This window comes from Temnothorax curvispinosus, unplaced genomic scaffold (genome assembly GCF_003070985.1).
Source record: "Temnothorax curvispinosus isolate PA1 unplaced genomic scaffold, ASM307098v1 QBEX01017148.1, whole genome shotgun sequence".
NCBI classification, from domain to species: Eukaryota; Metazoa; Arthropoda; class Insecta; order Hymenoptera; family Formicidae; genus Temnothorax; species Temnothorax curvispinosus.
In genome coordinates, this window is record NW_020226928.1 from 341538 (window position 1) to 366440 (window position 24903).

General features: G+C 38.6%; 1 protein-coding gene across 4 annotated transcripts in view; it reads right to left on the reverse strand.

The window, feature by feature from the left end:
• Nucleotides 1-1297: 1297 nt before the first annotated feature.
• The window catches only part of LOC112467320 (glutamate receptor 1-like), a 218591-nt gene continuing 194985 nt past the window's right edge, over nt 1298-24903 (reverse strand). The window contains exons 5-20 of one of the 4 annotated variants that reach the window (XM_025035900.1): nt 22202-22334; nt 21184-21304; nt 18768-18932; nt 16744-16956; nt 15575-15682; nt 15240-15350; nt 15019-15139; nt 14377-14471; nt 13204-13427; nt 11427-11639; nt 7460-7658; nt 7094-7338; nt 5056-5302; nt 4712-4786; nt 3081-3140; nt 1298-1464 (exon numbers count right to left, since the gene is read on the reverse strand). In XM_025035900.1, coding sequence (XP_024891668.1) covers nt 1390-1464; nt 3081-3140; nt 4712-4786; nt 5056-5302; nt 7094-7338; nt 7460-7658; nt 11427-11639; nt 13204-13427; nt 14377-14471; nt 15019-15139; nt 15240-15350; nt 15575-15682; nt 16744-16956; nt 18768-18932; nt 21184-21304; nt 22202-22334 — 2405 coding nt within the window. In that variant the 3' untranslated portion in view covers nt 1298-1389. Of the gene's footprint in view, nt 1465-3080; nt 3141-3630; nt 3686-4711; nt 4787-5055; nt 5303-7093; nt 7339-7459; nt 7659-11426; nt 11640-13203; nt 13428-14376; nt 14472-15018; nt 15140-15239; nt 15351-15574; nt 15683-16743; nt 16957-18767; nt 18933-21183; nt 21305-22201; nt 22335-24903 lie in introns of those variants that run through there. The other 3 variants (XM_025035902.1, XM_025035903.1, XM_025035901.1) reach the window with 3 other exon arrangements.

Sequence of the window (24903 nt, forward strand, 5' to 3'; positions counted from 1 at the left end):
TAATCATACTATCGCAATCGCGACAAGCTATTTGCGTCGCCGATAGTGAATTCGTTTACTTTTGATTTTTATTTGATTTTCACGCGGTTATTTACAATGTACAAAGGATTCGATCGAAAGGAACTTTCGCCCCCGTTCTGGTCGCCGCCTCGTAAGATTAGCTTCGGAGCTTGGGAGATATATCTCGATATTTTCGGGCGACGACTTCGCGGCGAAAGAATTCCGCCGATTTACGGAGAATGTGGCTGCTCCTTCTTCAAACCTGAAGCCCACGGTCCAATATATATGTTCTATATTGCTCCACTTATTGATTTTTTTACGTTTTACTTTACTCTTGATAATTGAAGAGTCTGGAGGATGTAGATATATTTTTAATAAGATGAGAATAATAATAAAATGTAATAAAATACTTTTAGATTCCAATATATTAATCTCGGAATGCTGTCGGTTTTTAAAAAATGGCAGTATCAATGTTACTTTCCGCAGGTGGATGATTTTTTCGAATTTAGATGCATATTTTCCTCATAAAGCACGTGACCTCAGTGGAGAAGATAGTAGCCGCGGAGAGGAGAATAGATGGTATTAAAAAGATTTTCAAATGCGGTTTACTTCACATACTCGATCAGTCGTCGAATAATTCCAAGTACTCGAGTAACGCGACTCCTCGCGATTTGAACATGCCGATAATCCAATTGCCCTTTACGTAACTCTGTATTGAGATAATCGTATATTTCTCCAATATTTATTAGAGGAACTAGTCTCTTAACTTTTCCTAAATCTTATAAATACAACGCATCGTTTATTGAAAATCGATACAAAAATCGTCCGGTGCTGCGTTAGAAGTGTTACAGCGAAGAAACAACTTTTCTTCCTTTAATTTCTTAGAATCTTATAATTATTGCTCTATAAAAATATCAGTGCTTCCATGTCTTCAATTGCTTCGTTACTCGAGCTCGGATTATTCGACTTCTGGGGCAAAATCGTAAAAAGGAAGATTGCCTCGACAGTATTCAAACGTCGTAGCGATATTCCCCCAACAGTTAAAGTACTCCGCCACGACACGGAAAGACGCCGATTGTTTCTTCGTTTGGTTCGGCGTCTAGGTGATGTATTCCGGCTTGTCATCATTGAGGCCGGACCAGTGTCGCGGGGACGCCGGTGTCCACGGCACCGCTACGTCGAGAGCCGCGATGCCGAGCTTCCGCTGGAAGATGAACTTCGGGCTCTTCTTGTTCTTCGGGCTCTTCGGCGGCGATTCTGCGAAGGTCACGCTCCTCCGTGGTCTCCTGGGTGGCGGGGGTGGCGGCGGGGGTGCCACCAACGGTGGCGGCGGGGGCGTGGGCAGCGAATTGGCGGGCGAGTTGTCGCTCGGACTTTCCTGGTAGCAGTTTACACCTGGGTATGTGTGTTGCTGTGTACCTGATCGCCCTCGGTATTCCCAATCGCGTTTGCTGGTGCGTAATACTGGAAATTTTCAACGTCGACGATTAGACAGCGTTAGGCCCGCTTGAGCTAATAACCTTCCATAACTATCGCAGTTTCTCAATCACAGGATTAAGAAAAGGATTAAGTTCTTTGAAGAAGAAAACAAAAACGAAAGAATAATATGATTTTTCTTTCAATTTTCTGAAACACCATCTCAATCTTTTATCGTTAGTTATTTAAATTGTAGATAAATTCTTATTTGGAATAAATAAGTGTTGAATTAACTTTTTCAACGTTAAATTTCTTTCCGACAGCAATTAATGGTGTTATCATAAATTAATAAACCTTAATTGATGCAAGTAGTAACATTTTTGAAGATTGGTCACACACAGATAATCTGAAACTGAACAGTATACGACGGTATACTAGCTCATGCACATTGATAAAAGGTGGTAAGAATCTTATGTGACGAAATTTTGGGTGTAGTGATTTATGACATAATTATACGTGAAAGATTGCAAAACTATAGGTGTGTGATTTTCTAACGTGAATAAAGCTATTGTATCACTTCTTCTCTACATTTTGCAACGTATGGTTTAATGCCATTTAGATAAATCTTTAACTTATAATAAATAAAAATACGAATATTCAGACGATTTATTCTAATTTGCATTAGCAATCATTGCTAATGCAAACTTGGGATTTATATCCAAATCCTTTGTTTTAAAATATATTCTTCCAGATTCATCCGAGCGCGAAGATCGAAAATATATTACAATTTGTAATAATATTGACGTCATAGTTTGTAACAATAATAGTATCCACAAATAAAGAAGATTTTTGTTTGCCTTGAGCTTCGCGGACGGACGATCGATCGGACACATGTGCATATACTGACACAAAGTAAACGAGTCAACAAAAGCGACCCTGAATTCACACTTGTCATTGTGTCCGTCGCTTCTTTATAAGTTTTGCATAATGAACTTGAAAAGTGTCACGCAATATGCCGCATTATGTCGCGTGTGCATTCTTGCTTAAGCCATGCCAAATAAGCGCATGTGAGTTACTAAGCAAAAATCGGCGTATTCGATGAAGGAAGCACCGAATGAATAAATGTGGAGGAAAGTATAGGATATAGAGAACGTGAGTTTGACAGTACACACAAAGACAAGTCAGTCGAACGACACGTGAGAACGGAGATTTTGCAGTGTTATATCTAAAATAATACTATAATATTTATTTCATATTAAAATATTAAACGCATATTAAAATATTAAAATTTCTGGTCGATTTTATCAACCTTCCTCAAGATATTTATTCTGCTTAAATCCAAAGATTTATTTTTAAAGAGCTTAGAAATACCGATTTAATTCAGCGAATGTGAACGAGTATTTACGGAAGATTGCTAAAATCGTAAACCAAATCGAACTTCGTTATCAATCAGCTGCAAAGTGAGAACGTAAGGAAAGCAGCTTTTTACATATGTATATAGATAGATATACTATCCAACTCTGAGAGGAGCGCAAAGGATACACCGTGCAGATATATCCATACACCGACGTAGCAATGCACGTAGGAACGTAAGAAAATTAGAGATCTTCAAAAAATTTCCTGTGCAGCTCTTGATGCACCATGGTCTCTCTTCAGAATCATACCTTCGGCGCGAACGTAGTCAATGTTGGCACCTCCGCAGCCAGTACTCGTTTCTTCCCGCGCTGTGAAAGGAATCAGCATTATAAAAAACAGGAACTTTGGCGAAGATCTCAAATTTTTCTTAAGTCCCTACGTGTGTCTTTGTTTCTTTTCCTTTATGCGCATATTTATGTGCAAACTTTTATGTGGAAGCTAATAATGTTAATGGAACATTCTTATCGAACGATATATGTTTCTGTGGGATTAACATGTGTCGACATACAAGTTGCTTATAATTTTTCAGAAGTAATTATATGTTTGGAAATACATACAAAGAGATATTTGTGTGTGCGTGTGACAGACATCGGCTTATCCTTCATTAAAGGACAGGTAACATTCCGGGAACTGTGATGGCAGTGTGACACTGTGACCCAAACCGCAGCTACATAACATGCAGAAGCATTTCACACGGAAAGCGAAAGAGAAAGAGTAAATGAAGGAAAACTGCGATAGAGTTAGGAGAAAGCAAGATAAATGCGAAATGGGATTAAAATTAAGGGCGAGAGTACTCACATATGGTCCCGGGAAAGGCGCATGCATCCTCCGTCTAACTCTGCAGTCCGTACCACTAGAGAGACAAAAACCCAAAGTAGAACGAAACGCAAACGCGAACGAGCAAAATTTGTACGTCCCCCCTTTGTACGTATTCTCCGAATAATTAAAAAAAAAAGAGAGAGACGAGAAAAACAGAAAAGAGAGCGCAATACATCCAGCCAGCCGCACATCGCACGCACGTACGCATACATATGTAGGTATATACATATATGGAGAATATATGTATGTCAATATATCGAACGGTCTTAGTCCTCCGGTCGATCGGTCTCTTCGAGACTGAGGCTGAAACTCTGGGACATTAAATAGCAGCCGAGTTGAGTCCGGCCACGTAACTAACGAGAGTGTGTCAAACGTTTACGCTGCTAACTGGCATGCCAAGCGTACTTCTATATATCGTTCCTCTATATGTATGGATATATAATGTATAGGTTTCATGTATATATGCGTATGTATAATGTACGATGCTCTTGTTGCGAATGTATATATGTTTTTATGATACATCGATACCTTTGGTTCGAGACCGAAGTAATTGCACGACGAGACGCACCGCCGATCGAGAGCGATTATGTATCCCGCGTATCTTCCTCTTTTGCGAGATTAATGCGTAATTCAATGGAGAATTTGATAATTAATATTCAGAGAACATTCGCAGGTGCGTGTTATCACAACGACCAGTTAGTTAATAATACAATATTACGACGTATGTTAAATGAACGACCGCGCATATAATATTGTATTTCATAGAGCGTGTATATAACTTTTGATATTATTAGGTACAAAATTGCAACAAACATGTTTCTCGTATATTGAATTTAATAGTTCGATATCCGCATGTATCATTAAGCAAACTAACGATTTAAACTATATTAAACATATATCGTTCAATATCGTTAATCATATTTGTCACGGCATTTTTTACCTTCCTTAGATCGGCGGCACGTTTGATCGAAGCGTCTCTTACCAAATAATCTCTACTGATACCGTATGCCAATATGCGTATGCGAACATATTAATAAAAGATTTGATTTCTATCACTTACCCGTCCATTGTCGAAATCGCGACCACCACCGATGGTAAGTCGTGCTTTCGCCTTCATCGCGTCCGATAATGGTATCTAAGGAAGAATTTTATGAATACAATCTTTTTCTCGTATTTATATAAAAGTGTTGTGAGATTAATAAATATTAAGTAATTAATTGAAAAAGTTGAATTAGCAGCTGGACGTTATAGACACAGTACAGATTTTAAAAAAATTATGAGCAGCTAATTAGTAAAATGAAGTTGTCGTATAAAAATATTTTAATTTGATAATGTAGTTTAATTAAATTATGACAAAGTACACATAACAGAGTGTATGAACATTATATCTTTCTCTATTATTACCTTCGCTCTTGTCGCCTCTGTGTGCGACTTGTAGCAGAATTCCAAGAGAGCTACGGCGAGTGCCAGAAGAAGGCCACCGATCAGGATATAAAATATTCCCGCTACATTGCTCAGCGATAACTCGTTTTTGGTGGTATCTGGCTTATCACTATGCCTGCACTCTGTTCTTTCGTACCACCATCGTTCGAATAGCTTTGCCAGCTCTCCATTCTCCTTCATAGAGAGCACCGCCAAATTTATGGGATCCCTGTCATTGCCAAATTTACAATGTACATATCTTATAAAATAAACGAGTCGTCGAATAAATATTATATGAGATATATTGTACAGAAAAAATATCTGCATAAGATTTTTATAATCGTATTATTTTATAATAATTTTTTGTCAGATTCACGATGTGTTAAAATACTAATTATGTGCGAATAAGTAGTCAGAACATGGAAATATCATAGCATTGCATCTAATCAGATTTGTAAGAAAAAGTTAGCGGGGAACTTTCTTTAATTAAGCTTCGGAGAATATCGGTATTCCGCGAAGTTTCTGCACCAAGCTACGAGGAGAGAGAAGTTTCCTCGACTTGAGGAAAAAAGATTAATAGGAAGCCACGGCGCGCCATTATTCCTCGGTAGGTGTGTAGGTAGACATAATAAAGCTGCTGTTTGCATACTGCCCCCCCAATTACCTGCCTTGCGAGCAGCATTCTTGCTTCGACGATTTAAAGACAGCGCGCGTGAGTCGCGGGGACGAGATCAGAGCGTTGCACGAAACGTCAAGGGGGTCGCGCGCGGTTAAAAAATCAATAACATGCAAATTTGCTCGTATTACCGTTGCAGCAGTACGCTCTTGCTCTAGTCACATTATGAAGATTAATGGACTAACAAATACTTATTCATATTTCTAATTTCCTCCACTATGGAAGATTGGATCATAACATAAATTTCACATTTCTGCATATTCTGTATAGAATTTTTAGATTAATGTGTTGATATAAATTTTATTGCAGCTAAAGATTCAAGATAAAGGAAATACTATCTGATAAACGTTGAAATTATAAAAATTTAATTTAAAAAGAATGACTTATTTGGGAGAGAACTGTTATATGTAACTGTTAACTTTCTAAAAAAGCTAAAAAGATTAATGGGACTAATTGCTCAGAAAATTTCGAATAAAAGTGTGACCAGCTCCTGATTGCGCATTAACATGTAACTTTTGGTTTGCGCAACCAAGATCTGGTCACACTTTTATTCGAAATTTTCTAAGCAATTAGTTCCATTAATTTTTTTGTAATGGAAAAACGAGCAGCAATATTTGATCTGATGCTGGATTCGTATAATACCCGAGTCCTCGCGGTTACGAGTCTGGCACTTATGCCACTAGACCACGCTGCTCTCCCAGATTCATAACGCGGTGTCGAAACGTGATACGAAATGGCGTTGATTCATGGTAACTGCGTCCTCTAATGGGTAATGGTATGGAAAAAAGGGTACGAGTTTTTTTAAATGCTAATTGCGTGTAATGATGTGCGACGACATTCCAAACATAGCGGAACGAGAAGCGAAAGGTCGCAAAAAGATTTAGAAGAAACAAAGATATAGCGATCGCACGAAAGAGCGATAAAGAAAGAAAGGGAGAGCCGGGAGATCTCCGTTTCACCCTGATGACTACAAAACCTCGTTAATTACCTACGCCCTCCTGTTTGTTCAACGAAAATGTATCAAGTATCTTCCCTGCCGTCTGACGAGGTGTGAAAAGTACCTACAATATTTGCCGACGTAGGTGTGAAATTATTCCGACAGATCAAACTACTAATTCACTCTCTAATTCGTGTCGTGAGTAGCTTATCTTTTAGAATGACAGTAACGACGGTGCGCAGAAAGAAAGAGGAATAAGATAATTGGCTAATAATTAAAATTATATTTGATATTTATCTTTTGCTTTTCTTTTTACTCTACATTATTCTAAAATTTAAAGAAGTGAAATAATTTTTACATCGACAGTACTATGCAGGGCTTTCTTCATATCGTCAACGAGTACTCACCTGAGCGGGGATCCTAGCGGCGTCGCGACGCCAAATCCTTTGGCATCGAGATTTCTTCCGACCTTCATCGTGTCGCAGGGCTCTCTCTCGTTGATGTAATCATTCGTCGGGCTCTCTAGCAAAAACGCGTACTTGCCCTTGCTCGTTCGCACTTTCTCTATTCCCTCCTCGTATGATTGTACAAACACGTCTTTTCGCGAGTTCATGAATTCCCACATCTTGCTGTAGAGACCGATTTGAGATTTCTGCGAGACGAGATGAAAAATGAAATAAACGTGGTTTGCTGTTCATATGCGCGTGGAAGTGTTAATGATGTTTGTAACGTATAATTACGAAAAGAGTTAAACATTTCTCTGAAATACTTACTTGAAAAAACTCCAAAGTGCTACTATTAGTGAGGGTGCCATATTGGACCTCCGTCTGCGCCGCTAAATCCTCGGGTGAGTTAATTGGCGTGACCATTCTCTCGATGGTTAAAAATGCGGCGAGGTTCGCGGTGTAGGAGCATATTAAAATCAAAGTGAAGAACCACCAGACGCTGCTGGCTATGCGTCCAGATATGGATCTATGGATCAAATTATTCGGGAATCATTATTTTAGATTTAGAATAAATAACAAATGTATATAGAAACAAATGTGTATGTGTGTACACATAACGCATAAAATACAGAAAATTTAAATATTGAGGTGTAAAGATTTTTTTTCATTATATGTGAATTTCGAAGCGTGACGCCAATTTAAAAATAATTAAATTAGTATGCGCTTTATCCGTGTGTTGCTTATATTACAGTTCTTTCTCCAGTCGGTAACAATTGTACAGTTGAAGTCTTACTACTCGCAAGCGAGAAACCTGATATCGTTAATTATGTGTGTACACATCGGACTTAGATTTGCGCAGGATGAGCATCGAGAGCGCGCGCAAGGGTGGCCGAAGGAGAAGAGGAAGAGAGAAGCGTAGAGAGAAGGAGGACGGAGGGATGGTGGCCGTTTCGCGCGGGTTCCACGAAATTTACAATTCATATCGCCACCGCGCGAATATTTAAACCATTAATCAAGAGGGCTACTAGGATGGGGTGGCGCACTGGATACAGCCAAATGTAAATTAATTGAGACCCAGTTTCGGAGTGAGCACGCGGTCTGTTTCGCGTAAACGACAAAACGCGCGCGCGTACTCGTAACGTTCACTTTTGTTGCAATTCTCTAACAATGTATGCACTTTTATGGAACGCGGTCTCTCAAACTATCAAGTTTTATTATTTTTACGTCTATCGTAAAAAAAATTGCTTTGAAAATGTGCGCGGCAAAGGAAATGAATAGTCAAGCGCTGTACAAAGATATTTTTAAATTTTAACGAGCAAAGCGAAAGAAAATATTCTACAATATTTTTATCTTTATGTTACAATAGAATCATAATGTGATTTCTATCTATATATTGAATACTTGAAGACACAAGAGAGGATATGTGATTTGAATTCTATCATACCACTGCGTAGCGTGCTTTAAAGCACAATATAGCATTGCCACGTGAATATTCTATTCACGCTGGACTCCTATCCAACTACAATGTTTTGAATATGCGAGCAAATTATGCTTTGTTTATAGATGCGGCACTTGTCTGCAGCCTGAAGTGTGTGTTTGTTCAAAATCGTTACCTAACTCGTGATTACATTTCAAGAAATGTATTATATAATGAAAATGAAACATTTCAAAGCAACGTCATCGCCAATATTTCCGAAAAAAAAGAGATAATTTTCATATATCAAGAATACTGTAATTGGCTTTGTGATGCAAAGAAATTGTCATGTGTTAGAACATGTAAATATTTCATAATTAAGTGTAAATGCGAATTAAAGTTACAGAAATTCTTATTGTGTAAATACTCAACTTCGAAAGATAGTTAACTCAAAAATACGAAATTTATCGAGATCCGAGACAGTCGAGAGAAATTTTTCTCTACAGTTCTTTAATACTCAACTTCTAAAGACCTTCTTCATAATTCATAACTCTTTAATTAAAAGAGGAAGGTATCCTTTTATTATTTCTGATATGATTTATTTATTGTCCACTTTTATACATTTCCTTTCGTTTTAAATGTCTGAAAAGATTCTTTATAAACTTTTTTTTAGAACCATTTAAGAACTGTTCATTATTTCATATTACAATATTGTTCAAATAACTCTCATAACGCTCAGTTGATGTAATTTTAAAAAATCAAATTTGTACTATATATTTGAGAAAAATTATCATATAATTATAATAAAATGTAAAATAAAATTAAACAACGCCTTGAAAGATGACCAAATTAATATATAATCGGTACACACATTGCGACTGTAAATAGTGTAAATTTTGCACGCGCGGTATATCTTATTCAAATGAATCTCTAGCTTCGAGCGGCCATAATTGTCTTTATAAGAGAGATTATAAAGCCAATCTAAATTACGCGTTGCACAATAAGGTCGCCAATTTCATTGCGAATGTCGATCTGATTCTTTCCCCGTAAATCGCAAACTCGCATTTACTTAACATAATTCGAATTAGAATTATTCCGCGCAATGCCGATCTAATCAATCTGTGCTTACTCGAATGTTTTATGTCATTAAGAACAAGCATGTTTTGATTGCGCTACATTATCAATCTTGACGAATAGAGTAATTTGTAGCATGAACGCATTTATATAGCATGCAGTGCGCAAGATAAGCGAGCGATTGAAATGTTTGCTAACGAGAGTATAATGACGGCATTGATGTTGATAACGCGCGTTTATCGCGAGAATAATGGCAAGGTATATGTTTGCAGGCACTCGAAAAACCAAATAACGTATGTTTTATGCATTTGTAATAATCGTGCGCGCCTTTTGAAAGTGCGAGTACGTTACAAAGGCGAGTATATTACAAAGGTATATATAAGCAATGAAAGATTTTCCCAACTCGAGATATGTACGTATATATACGACATGTCCCAGAAACCTAACCCGATTTTAATTTTAACAACGGATATTTTTACGAATGTGCAATTAGTTCCTTTATATAAGCTCCTTGTCCTGAATATAACGCGCGGAATAGCTGATCTACAAAAGGGAAAATTATCAAGATCATTTATTTTGACCATATTTAGCGCGGAAGTGCCTCCCGAAATGCTGTAAAGAGCTTTTTAAGTCAAACGTTCACCCGCGGAGAGGCGCTTTAACAATTTACACGAGAGATTTTAAACGTCAACTGGGAAGCTCTTAGAATCTTACCCGATTCATCCTATTACCGGGCTGTACGCTCGACCTGTCCCGGGTAAAGGGAGCTATTCTCCCTGTGCCTTTATGTACTTACCTGCGCTTATACCGCGGAAACGGAAACGGAGGGAGGCAAGAGTGGGCGGCTATAATTAGCCGAGAAGAACGTGGGAGCCACTTGCGCGCGCTATTCTCTCTCTCTCTCTCTCTCTCTCACTCTCTCTTTCTCTCTCTCTCTCTCACTCTCTCTCTCTTTTCTCTTTCATTCTCTCGTAAGTTCCATCCACGAGTCATCTTCGAGATAAATATCTGCTCCTACCAGAATCCTAGCTAATAGCGAAATCGCATGGTCGCATATGCTTTTGTTTACACGAGTCCTCTTACGTTAATACATGTTCCCTTTTTTTTCTTGAATGTCGAATTTTTTAATGAGTGTAAAATTCTTTTATAAATATAAATATATAAAATATAATGAGTATCTATTATAATAATATATAAACTATTTAATAAATAATAAAACAAATAAAGAGGAGAGAAAGAGGGGGAGAAAGAGAGAAGTTCTCATTTATTTCTAGTTTCGATATTATCTATTATCTATTTCCAATAATTATGATGGAATCGAAATTTAATTAAATTCCTGTAATTGCCGAGTTAATGAGACTGACCAAAAAACAGATTTCGTAGAATAAATATTTGACAGGCGAGCTACAAGATTTCGATATTATATAAAAATGTTGCTAATTGCGAGATCCAGCGCGGTGGAATAAGTAGATCGTGGAAAAGTACGAATTTGTTCCTAAATGTATGTACGCAAAACTTTACGGGGTGTGTTAAATCCGATTTATTTTCGTCCTGTAATACGGAGTAATTACCGCCGTAATTTACGCGCAGGTAATAATTAGAGGGAAAAGACTTTTTTGATGTGCGGGGCATCATTTATAACGGCGCTTAAAATTCAAGATTTGCAGCGCGTACGCGAGCCGACATTAAATCCGGCGATTAGAAAAAAGAAAAATCAACCTCCACGGTTCACACGGCGGGAGCTTCTTCTCCCAGCCAGATATTAATTACTGCCGGAAATTAATAAACGTGAGCTGTGCTGTTTACCTGGGTGAGATATCGCAGCTCTGTTGCATAAACGCCGCCAAAGCGAACCAGAGGCTATTTACGATGCTGAAATCGTTGGCCATGCTGGAAGTTGGCATGTGAGGTGAGCCTTGAGGCGTGTGTGGATGCTGCAAACCGGGGTCGTTTCGCCCACTAATAGCCGAATCTGTGCTACCGCTGATGGTTAGGACTCTCCATTCATACGGTGAAAATCTGTATTATTGAAGAGAAGCAAAAGAAATTAAAGAATCCTCTCTCGCTCAACGTTCTGTTATTTCTCAAATACGGTATGAATTGACAAAGGCTGTTCAGAAGGAGTTTAAAAGAATATTTCTAGGTTTTGAGTATCTCCCACAGATATCTTGTAATCATATTCCGTAATGTACGCATCAGTATGTATGTTAAATATATTTATTGATACTTATATCAAGCATATAGCCATTGAAAAATGGCTGTCAGCACTGTAAAAAATTTTTGTAAAATTTACAACTATTATAGTGGGTAATTTGAGACCCACTATAATAGGTGTAAATTTCCACACATTTTTAATTTGTGTAATTGTAATACAAAATTACTTTTTCCTTCCGTACTGTAATTTTGTAAAATTACAACTATTATAGTGGGTCTCAAAATTACTCACTATAATAGTTGTAATTTTACAGAATTTTTTTACAGTGAGCATTAATTAGTACATAATGTTAGTATTTTAATTAGATTGCGTGTTTCAACTGATTACGTGAATAAATACGTTGTTTAATAATAGCATGGATGATTGCCCGTCATGTCAATAAATTAGAACTTGTGTCTTTAGCTTTATGTGCATAAGATGGTGAAGGTAGTGAATACTTTTCGAAGTTGCATCACCTATATCTAAAAGTCACTCTACGAAAGTTAGCGGTTTGAAAATCGGATTTAATATTCCGGTTCCGACGGTCATGTCGAGTAATATTACGCACGATGTATGCACCAACCGATTGTACCAAGTAGAAGGTCTCGTTCGAATGACGTTCAAAGGGTCTCATTAATTACGCGGACTATCTAAAAACTTCCTCCTTTCGCTCGTTACGCCCTCGTTAAAGACTGAAGACTTTCACGAATGTCTCGTCGAGGTATCTTGATAGTCGCACGCAATGTCAATTACTTGGCTGCGGTATTTCAGTGCAAAAGTAACGGGTGACTCAAAACCTTTTATCGTTACGCGGTTGGATTAATATATCGTCGCGAGTTTTTATTTGATTAATTTATTGATGGAATGCTGCGTTCGATTGTAGTGATACAAGATAAGAAACGTAAATACCTATGTAGTATAATGCAGGCAGCAGGATGGAAAAACGCGGCGAATGTATCGCAATGTAATTTGCTGCTTACGTCGCGATAAATATACTTGTAATTGCCTTGATATGTAACTGTAATGGTACAGTAAAAGGTCTGTACAGCGAGGTTAAAAACGTATGATAAGATTCTTTTTGCGAGTATTTTGATTAATGCTATTAATATGAATGAGCAATTCATCGTTTAATAAAGCCAGAAATGAATCGATTTACCTTTTCATAATTAATACTTGGATCGACTATAATTACGAATTAATAATGTATAAGGTCTAATAAGATACGTTCGTCAATCATTATGCAGAAGGGCGAAGATAATAAGCGTTGCGCGTCGCTTTCTGGCTTGATTTATTATATTTAGTTTAAAAATATGCACTTTTTCTGTATGTACATATGTAGGTACATTTCTCGTGAAGAGATTACAATTCTTAATAAGAGAAATTTCTTACCTCGACACGATAAACAGGACGATGGAAACTGCGATGTATGAGAAAATAACGCACACCCAGATCTCCTTGCTCAGCGGATTCAGGAAGCTGAAGACCCCGGCTTTTTGTTTGATGGGTTTTTTTATCATAATGCTAATGCCGAGCGACATAAACGGTTTGCTAAAATCGATTACACGTTCCCGTTCGGAGGTGATGGTCATAGGGGCGATCGCTATGTCGGCTTCCTGCGAATCGAATAAAATAACCGACGTAAAATATTAACATTAAAATTACTAAATAATGCAGAAGTAAAGCATTAATTTTAAATATCCTAATAAAAAAATCTGATAGACTGTAATAAAAACCTCTGATCAAAAGAAAGGAAATAGAAATAAATTTCAAATAGATTGTTAAATATTTTCGAAGGAAGCTGAGTATTTTATATGTCAACAATTAATTATAATAGAGAGATTAATTATAATTTACACATTTCTTGAACGTAATTATAAATGTAACTGAAGAACAAAGACGACTAATAAGACAAAATGAAGACAAAGAAATACTACAGAATATATACTATGATGCATAATTTATGCTTTTGATATCTTGTTCTGTAGTTATATTTCTATTATTCAATTATTATTATATTCTTATAGATATATATTATTATAGCAGCTGAGTTTATTTACATAAAATGATTTCGGAAAGAAATAATTTTAGAATTGCATCTCTCAAATTTCTACTCCTTATGACAGATTTCTCTCAATTTTGTTATTTTTTTTTTCTCTCCTCAGTATCTTCTGAAGTATCTGCGGAAACGTGCATACCTACGTAAGATGTATAGCTGAAAGCTCGAGTGCTTTAGACTTATCCTAAATTCCCACCAGATGGAACTTAAAATCGAATCGCGAGACTAACGAGCTTGCAAGCTCAGGGCATCTAGTGGAGCAGGTTCAAACTCGCTTTCGGGAGATAAAACAGCTCCTTCGTGGAGCACTTGGACTATGCGACCGCGCGACGATCAATAGTCCCCCCTCTTCCACCCCCCTTGCGAAAAGCTGGGTTCAATTACTCGAGGCGTCTTTCCGCGTAAACTTCCGGGGGGGAGGGGGAGGAAGACCGGTTTCGGGAGAGAGGAAAAAGCGCTTCGCGCGTTGAGGATGTAGCAGATACAACGAAATTACTGGAACTTACCTTTCTGATAAGCTCCCCGACCATGCCGTCCCAACCGCCCGGAACGTCCGGGTTCTCCGTTCCGTGTTTTCTGTCCTTCACGATCCGTAGCTCGTCTGAAAATTTGTAAGAAAGTACTTTACGGGGCGCGCGAAACAGCATTTCTTCCGCGGAACTTTTTCCATTATCGATTCCGCGCGCGGAAGAGGCTTCGTTACGTCTTTTAAGGTACTTGTCAAGGGTGGGGCTGACTTCGGCAAATTTTCGCTCATGATAAAAGTAATTCTTGTGCTTGAATTATTAATTCTTGTGCGAGTTAAATGAAAGTCGTTAGCATTAATAATTAAAAATTACTCGCGGAAGCGTACGCCGCCCGGAGGGAAGCGCCGAAACAAAGACTGAGGTCTCTTTCTTCTCTTTCTCTTTATCATTGTTCTATTATATCAAGTAGACATTAAGTAAATTTCAAGGAAATAAGTGTGTTTTGTATTAAATTTTTAATTTAATATCTTATTATAATAATTCGGTTGTTTTCGCTTCGAATGTAAATCTATAAATATTTTGGATTTTAATATAAAGTCATGTCTGTGTTAGAATCAATTTAAATGCACGGTTTTTATGTGGATATTAGTGCAATTTTTGAAAGAGATGGCATAAACTTACATGATATGCCCAACTTCTTCGCGATAAGATCAGCTAAATCTTTGCAGTATCCTTCATATCCGTCATTTCCGATTAATACTTCACCCGTGTCCGACACCTTTTTCATTATGTAAGGCTCCTCCTATCAATCAAAATTACTACGTTGTTGTTTCACAATTGATCAGCCGTGCACGTGAGTTTCATATAATATTTTACATAAACACACAATTTTAGGTTCTTACCATTATCGTAGTAATGATGTAAGTTTTATTTTTTTGGATTTCATGCGGACGAAGTCGCACGTATTTCACGGCTATTGCTTGAAAACCAGCCTCATCGGTCCATTCGGCAACCTGTAACAATAAATGACGTGATTTTCTAAATGTAATCTTTTAGACACGTCGCGCAAAAAGAAAGTTTTAAATGTAATATATGAAGGCAAAATAAGAGCATTATATAGCTGGTCGAGACAAAAACGGATTACTTAAATAATTTACATACATGAAATTTTGTTTTAAATTGTAGAAATATTAATTAGTAGAATTAAATATATTATAGATTTTTCAAGTAAACTCACTTTCACCATAGCGCTGTTGACAGTCATCTCGACAACGTGAAGCGTATAATTCTGTCGTCGGCCATCGTCGTTGAACCGTATCTCTCCTGTCAACCCTTCGATCTCGACCTGTATGTACGTAAATAAATTGTAATAGCACACATTTCATGTGTTGCTGTAATAAGATTTTCTAATATTCTTATTTGCTATCACGTAGCTTTACAAAAATAAAAGAAAGCTATAACGCAGATTATTATACATATATTTTTCGAATATTTCGAAAAAGTGGCAAAATTTATATATTTCAGAAATGTAAATTATAAATATTAAATACACATAAAAATAAATAATATTTCCATAGTTTTTAAATGATTATCAGTAAATTATGATAATAAAAAGAGAAATATTCTTGATTAAGAATGATTAAATTTAAGAATAATTAAGTTTAATATTCAATGTAAGAACGGTATTGTTATTAGAACAAGCTATAAAATATCATCATCCATCCGGAATTTGTCGCAGAAAACATTTTGATGTTAAATCTTTCACTATGTTTTCTCGTTGCCAGCAAGTTCAATCTTGACATGATAAATTGTCAAACGGTAGCGGATTAAAAGGCAAAAAAAGTTACGAGAGTAACGGCATGTATATACGTAAGAGCGGAATGACGGAGGACTATTTGACGCGAACGCAGGAATTCCGCTAGAGTCGGAATAACCGCCAATTACTGTCAAGAGCAGAGATACGTCGAGGAGGGTCCGTGGCAATTTCGGTCGCCACGGTATTTCGCAACACATTGAGTACCCCTGTCCTCTGGATCGCGCGTCTCGGGAATTTGAAAATAAATTACCTAGGTCTGCGACCAATGCGCGATTACGCGTTATACGCATTATTGAAGTATAAATTTGCATGGTATAACAATGTGTTTATAATAATAAACGCCCATCGAATCAAAAATTGATAACAGAAATTTAAAATTTAACAGTGCAGTGATTAACGCTATTTCACCCATTCACTTAATTCAATACGCAGTGTCAAATAATTGAAAAATGCGTAAAATTATGAAAAATTATAAATAGATAATAATACGTTTATATATGCATTTATATATTTGAACTTAATCTGTAATAATTCTAGAAATGTTACATGTGTGCTATTGCGTTATTTTTGCTAATGAAATATTTATTTACCTTTCTTAAAAGTCTGGAGATTTTGTCGCCGTGTTCCCATGGAGTGACCCAGCCGCGATTGTGGTAGCAGTCTAAAGGCTTAGTTCCGTTCACGGGCTGATTGCTGCTCGTCGTCACTCGTCTCATATTATTTTTGTCGTTCCTCTTTCTCAGATACTTGTGGAAGGCTTCAACCAGGACGAACACGGCGTCGTACATCAGAGCGGCTTGTGCCTAATTTTCATACACGTGCGCGATGAATTAATTCACACACTTTCTATACGCAAATGCAAGAAATCAATTCTTTTACATTTTTATTCGTCTCGCCCCGTTTGTCGTGCCGTGACGTGCCGATTTTCGAAAACCGAAAGTAAGAATTTAGTGAAAAAGATTTTTCCGACTTCTACATTCTTGCGGTGGACTCTATCCCTCGATAGGATCAAGAATTTCACGAGTTCGAGAGTGAGATTCGTCGTCACGTTGTGGCGTACGTAAATTCACAGAGACAAGAGTACCTCGGGCACTTCGCCAGTGTTGGAAAACCACGTTTGGTGCTCGCTGAATATAACGATCGGGCACGATAATCGTTGCATCAGATTGCATGCGGCCTGTCTCCGAGAGAGCTTTCAGATCCATAGATAGTGTCCCACACAACTTTATCCCGAAATCCCGTTGGTAGTGTATCCATTTTAGGGATTATATTCGCCGCTTCTTGTAGCACGGGGAAAATCATGCAAATCGCAGCAAAAACGGTCGAGCACATTCCTTAAGATTACAAGTTAAATTCGTAGTGTCAAATTATACTCAATTTGAGAGTCATTTTTAACTGTGCCTATAGGTCATCACAGCTCCTACTCAATATGTCGTTAAAATTTAACTAGAACAATGTTAATTCAACTAAACCATTGGAGTTAACATAATACTGTTTTGTGTTAAAATAACAAATTTCGACACACATTGTAGTTAAAAATAACAAAATGATATTTAACTTAAGTTATTTAACTTTTATTGGTTAAAATTTCATCCTTTAATATCTAACAGTGTATGATTTTACGCGATCATAAATTAAATTAACAAATAAATGTATAATAATGAGTCAATTACGATATAAGCGTCAATTTATAAAGACAGTATTTTTTGTTCGTTGATAAAATGTGGCAAATAAATAAAATCTCATTTATAATAGAAAATTATAAATTGACGTTATTTTTTAAATGACTATAACTATATATATCAATATTTTTAAATAAATATAATAAAATAGATAAGTATTGTAATTTTGTAATTAATATTTTCTTTAGCTCAATTATAATTTATAATCTAGTTTCACGTTAAATGCATTCAACTCAGTAATCTATTTTAGTCTGATTTAAAATATCATGTTACTAGCTATTATCGGACGAAAAAATTGCGTGTCTATTGACGAAATGTTTTATAAAACAGGTGTGGTAAGACTAGAGAGCGATGTCGCGCATCGTTAAACTTTAGTTTTTGTTACATCCGTACAAGAAGCTGGGGGAAAAAATGTTAACGCGCAGACGGAGGAAAGGTCATTAAGAGGAAGGCGAAGCACGGTCGTCCGCACGGATAGGCATGGTCGAGCGAGCAGCACTTTATAAACGCGCTGAAAAGTCCAAGTTTCTACATGCGGGTGCTGTTTAACAAGTTTGGTCTCAAGCCACCGTGCACACAAAGAGACGAGTGAGCGAACGAGACGGGGATCGCGCGTGCGAACGGGATCCGTGCGACGATTCTTGTTTGATTCTCGTTTCTCGTGCGAAACTTTCGTGCTGTTGTCGTCGTCGGAGGTACTCGAGGAAGACGGAAGAGACCCGAGGAAGTGTTCGATCCACCCGGGAGGGAATCGCCGCACTCGGGAGGCATTCCGAGGATTTCGCACTAGGAGGGTGGTGGTTTCCCCTCTGGGCGCAAGCCGTAAAAGCGTCGGAGAAGCCGCCGACGACGTAGGACGTGAGAAAAAGTGACGACTCGACGGGGTCTCGCAGGGGCAGGCAGCGCCTGATGATACGTGAACATATACGTACGGAAATGGATTCACGACCGGCGCCTTGAGACGTGGCGGGATCCAGGCGATGCCAGGCGGCCAGGAAATCCTTGACGTGAGGTCGAGTGGCGTCCACGATGCGAAAGCCCGTGATGTTGATGGCGCCATACTCGATCACCTCGCTCTCCCATCGGTCGTCCATTATCTGATTACAGCGAAATATACGGCACTATTGGTACACGAAGGGAATGTGTGCAGAAAGGGGGGGGAAGAGACAGGAGTCTGCGAGATGCACAGGGCTATTCTTGTTCGCTTGCGTGACAAAGATCTGTGTGCCGGTCTTACAGTTTCCATTCGCAGCTTTCGGCAGCGTTCTAAAAGGACAGTCTATAGCTTCGCGAGAAGCGTCCGCCTGACAACGAGGTCCTTGATCTTTCGCGTCTTTAAAGTCGACTCGAGAACGAGGCACTCGAGTCGCTGTAATATTATTACGGCGCGTTATTACCGCGCTTTCCTTTGTTCCCTTATGAAAAACGTAATAGGACTGACGTCTCGATTCCAACTTAGATCCGCCCGTATTTAATTACTCGAGCTCGAATGCAGCTACCGTCCCAGTTTTACGCTGATATTGCGTTGTTGCTCCGTATTATGCGCGGCGAAACCTCGAAACGGTGAAAAGCTCGTTCGCGTTAACGCGCGGTAGTTCTTCCGAACGAAACGAGAAGGGAGAAGGGAAGACGAGGGAGGCGAGAGGAAGGGAAATTGATACGTCTGCGCCTCGCTGCGCAGCTGTAAACGTACATTACGCTTGCAATACGATAAGTCCAATTAAAATTGCGATTACTTATTTTCGCGGTCGTTAAACTAACGAGCAAAGTATGAAGAACAGGTTTGTTCAAGGAACACAAACCGGAAATAGCGGGCGGCACGGTGCCGGAAGAAATTATGCTTTCGAAAGCGGCATAACAATGGTCTCGTTAAAAATTGAACTAACAATATTCAGTATCTAATTGCAATGTGTTATTATTAAGTGTTATTATTAGATTTTGCCTCTCGTAGCTCGCGGCTGATCCGTCCGCTACTTTACTACTGCGCGGCCATCCACTATCATCCATCAACCGGCTGGAGATAATACATGGACGGCCGTTAACGTTGTATGCGTGTTTAACTTCGTCGCGAACGAGTTCGCCACGTTACCAGTTTAATTTGCCGGTCTGATATCATCCTGTCCGCCATTGCAGCGTTGACTTTTGAACTTTTACATTTGCGGTCTGGGAGCGGATAAAGTTTTGTAATATCCGACATTGCTAGTTGTTCAACAACTATTAGGCTCGTATTTATTTATAACTCGCGTTTCTACCGAGGAACTTAGTTAAAGAACACAGAATTTTGTAGATTTATAAATATATCAGGGGAAAAGGGAGTTAAAGTAAAAAATGAAATTATATCTAAGGTTCTTTCTCTCTTTCTTTTTCTTTCTTTCTCTCTCTAACAATTGTCTCTTCGGTCGTTGAATTCTCAAGTCGATGATCGTCTCGGAAAAAAAAGAAGAAGCAGGAGGTGAGGCGAAAGACAAAGGATGCGAATGGCGGAAAGCGGGAAAATGTGCGAATCAACACGTCTGCGCCCCGGTCGCGCAACCGTTTCGAGAATGACGCGATAAATGACAATGGCGTGCCTCGTATAGGGAGACGGAACTAGATGTACATGCAGGTATGTATGTACAACTATCTTCTCCGTCGTCGGAGTGTAATGCCGCCTGCTCTTCCGCAGCAACTCGCTGGAAGCCGCTAAACACAAGCAAACTGTCCTCTAAATTCTAAAGTACGGCGGAGACATCACCGGCGAAGATCTTGCCCCCACAACGGAGCGTTTCGTGTCAGTTTGAGCGACAGTTCTCGCTTGTTTCGAAAATTTCGCCATGCTGCGAATTAATCCCGCCATCCCTGTTATAACGCAAACGGTGTACAAGTGAGAGCACTTTCGCGCAGTAAAGCGAAAGTCACCGTTGCATACCGAATTTTCCGGCTGGAGAAGTTTAGGAATGAAAGTCACCGATATTTAAGTTGAATGGAAGAAATTCTTAATTAACTGCATAAGTTACTACTTCGACTTATTTTAGGCTAACGTTACATTACTATAAAACATGTAAATATATAAATTTCATAAATAACAACGTTAGCTTAAAATAAATAGCTCAAATCTGAATCTTTATTTCTTCCTTTTTTTTCTTTTGCGATCCAATTATGTTGAAGTTAAAAAAGTAACTTTGGTTTAATAATTATTGTTTATTTAAAGCATTAACACAGCATTTTGAAAAGACATTCCAAACGAACAATTTATGGAAATAATATTTTTCACAATACTTGGGAAAATTGATTGTGAGATGGTACGAAAACGATACTTAGTAATTAATATGCGGTTGAATTAAGTTCTATTCTCTCTGTTTGACTTACCAAACCACTCAGCAGATAATGATACGTCCTCTTTCCCAAGGCTACGTCTCTCACATGGCTCACAACTATATCCTTCGCCATGTCCGTTGGACAATCGAGAACAACGTATTTGTTACTCCATCTGCAACATTTTAATGACATTTACTAGAATTAGTTGTCCGAGGAGGAAAGATTCGCGAAATTTCCGATCGGGAGAGCGATGACACAAGTCTCTTGCGCGCTGGTACGCCGCAATTCGCGCGATGCGTTAACGCGTGGCTTTGTCACGTTTGATCGATGCGCCGCGGCGCCGCGGAGTTTCCGCGCTCATTTCGTTTGTAATAATTGGATATTGTATGACAATTTGCAATAACGCCGTTGTTTTAGGTAACTACTACTACGCCCGGCCAACTCGAACTACCGCGATGGCAATTACTCGCTGTTGTTGATTACTTGCATCGCGCGCAAATGCGTAGCCGCTGGTGAATTGCAGCCGCGAGCATGGGAACTTGTGCTTGCGACCAGCCTTATCCGTCACACCGTTGATATACCATTTTGTAACAAAATAACAATAACTTGTGCTAAACCATAACAGCTAAATTTCTTTCTACTTCTGTTGAAGTAACAAAAACTTGAAATCCATCATCCGACAACGTAATTCTTTAAATGTAGAGTTTTAATTGAATGCAGGCAAAATTGCTTTAATTATTATTATAGGCTGTGTACTAAGACGCCGCACGCATTGTGGTAACATGGTTTGCAAAACTTAATTTTTTCATACATATCTGTTGAATACGCTTATAAATATGTATAAGATAAGTTGTAGAATTAACCGATTTTTTAAGCTTATTGTACCTCAAAACACCACATAAAAACATGTGCATCAAGCACACTGCATATAATAAAAAGAAAGATTTTAATATTCAGACTTAAGAATATTAAGTGCGAATATCGGTTTCACGATACCAGTTTCCAATGAGAAGCGTCATACTTTTTACTCGTGTGCGTTGTACGTTTCAATAATAAAAAAACAACTCACCGATTAAGCTCCTCCAGGCTGCGTAGAAAATCGATCGCCTCTGACATGTTCTGTATTCTCTTGACGGTTTCGACTTGAAAGGACTCGTTGCCTGGTTTCAACCCCTGATAAATCTGCTGCAGCCTGAGCAGTCCTGAAACCCACGGGCGTTTAATTAAATTATAGGAAACGCTTATATGCGCGCTTCGCTATATTCGACATAGGCTCGACGTTGCTACTCGTCGTTGTGTGTGTGTGTGTGTGTCTCTTCCGAAAATTACATACGCACGATTGCGCGTTACATAGACCATGTCGTAATTCATTGGCAGCCTCTGTTCGGTCTGCGGTTTCTCGCGTCGTGTGAAATATTGCCTGTCTACAGGCAATGCCTCTAAGTTATAGAGAGTGTCGTAGATTGTTCGATTTGACCCGCCTCATATTTTTGGCAACGACAAAATTTAATCGCGTCATAATGCATCGTTGCAGTCGCGGCGTCGTATATGTGAGTCGATGTTACCCGTGATATCAGAATTGTAACACCTCCTTGCAGTTGTTTCTTTATGAAATTTCTATGTAGCATTATAACAGTATATATAAAAATTAGAAAAATGAAAAGGTCTCACAATCTTTATACGATTGATTCAAATAATTCATTACTTTTATGAATGCAATGCATTTATACAATTCTTGAGAGATCTGTCGAATATCTTTTTAAGTGGACATGGTATATCTCTATTTTCTGTAATCTCCCTTAATTTCTATTTCTTTAATATCGATCAAATCTTCGTACCACTTAAGAAATGGACTGCATTGGAAACGAAGGAAAGTATAAGTCGCTCGAAATATGAAATATTCATACGTTTTATATGTGTAATAGATCTTGAATTTCTAATGCAGATATTCACATAAATCGCTAGCTCCGCGAATCTGTACATATATATTCGCCGTCTCTATACCGATTCAAATATCCCACGCATCTCCAAATGTATGTAATCACGCAAAATATATGCATATTGCGTATCTGTAGTTTCTGGCAAATACACTATTCGAATTATATGCAGTACCTATGTTATCGTGAGATACGATCAAATACCAGTATGTGCTCGCGCATACGTGCAGTATACGAGGAACGCGCACCGGGAACGAGCTTCGGGAGGCAGGGGTAGATCTGATCGGACGTCTCGTAAATTCGTATGGAGGAATCTATGGCGGTTACAAAATAGAGAAGCGCCATTTAATCGCGCTCATTGCACCGCGAGACCGCGCCGACGTCTTAACCGCCCGCCGCGGCCGCCGTGCGCGCATTTCGGGTCATTCGCCCCGGCATAACAACGCACTTGACCTCCCCCGAACTCGTCGTTACTTTTACGATCGCGGCCAGCCGGCGTAAGTTACGGCGGCGTATTGCACGACGCGGACGTGTGGTGTGGTGAGTTACGGCGTAAGGAATTTTTGCCGGCGGTTCCGCGTCGCGGTCGCGCGATGAAAACATCGCAAGCCCGCGGGGAAAAAAAAATTGGCAAGACGCGGAACGGTGCTTCCGAACATCGCGGCGGAGGTTGGAAGAAGAACAGCTTTGAAAGAGGGGAGGAATTCTCAGATGGGGAGAGAAATATGAAGGCTTCGCTATATACGTTTCTTAAATGTATGTGTATTTCGCGAAGGGTGATATTTGCTGCACGAGAAAGAGTGATCGGAATGGAAAATACATCGTTTTGAATTTAAAATCGCAAAAACGTTTAATATAAGAACGATTCTCATTCTGATACTCGGGGAAGAAAAACATTATAAATAAAAAACATTTTTTTGTTTTTGACGTTACAAAACAGGGGGAAATGGGACAAAAAGCTCTCAATTATTTATTTATATATTTTAAATTTCGATGTAGCTCTCGATATTTAAATAAAAGGATTTGTTTGCGTAATAACATGAAAAAAAAGAACGTGATAGGAAAGAGGACGGAAAGCAATACAGCTTAATGGGACGCCGGATGCAGGAAACATGGTGTTAGAACGCGAAACGTATCTGGTCCTATCGCTATATTTTTTCTGCCGTCAGGCACGAGAAAGATGACCAGGTTAACGAGCGCGAATCTGAAACTGCGCGCGCGTACATACATGTCCGTTCGAGCGTTGCAAAAGAGCTTGACATTTCGATGAGTGCTATTGGTTTCTCGCGAACGCCATTCCTACTTCAATTCCAATCCTTTTACCGCATTTTTCTTTCGGCGATGACTCTGATACGGTCACCGGCGACGTCTAATTCGAAAATCGCTTTCTTTCCGTCTGGCTGCGTCTTATAATTACTCTATAGAAATTTTAGAAAATGAAAGAATATGAATCCAGCGAGGCAAGTATGTTTTTTATCATTTATGAATTGAATATCGTGCTTTAAAAAAATAAAAGTATGAAAATGAAATTTTCAAAGATAATATTCTGAATTAAATCACGCTCTCGATTTACTCTCGGTTATGTCATGGTGAATTATTTTTCTTTGGACATTCCAACGAGAGATTTCACAACAAAGCTCCGAGAATCGAAGCAAAAACGATCGCGCGATGTCAGAATTTGACTGCGCCGGATTAACATGACGAACTGTCACGACGCGCCTGTATCGAGCGCACGATCTGCCGTAGCGACGTAACGGGAGTTTTTAATTACGAATTTTACATTATCTCGTCAAATTTCAATATCAGATTTCTTTGCATCCCGTAAATCCGCGTC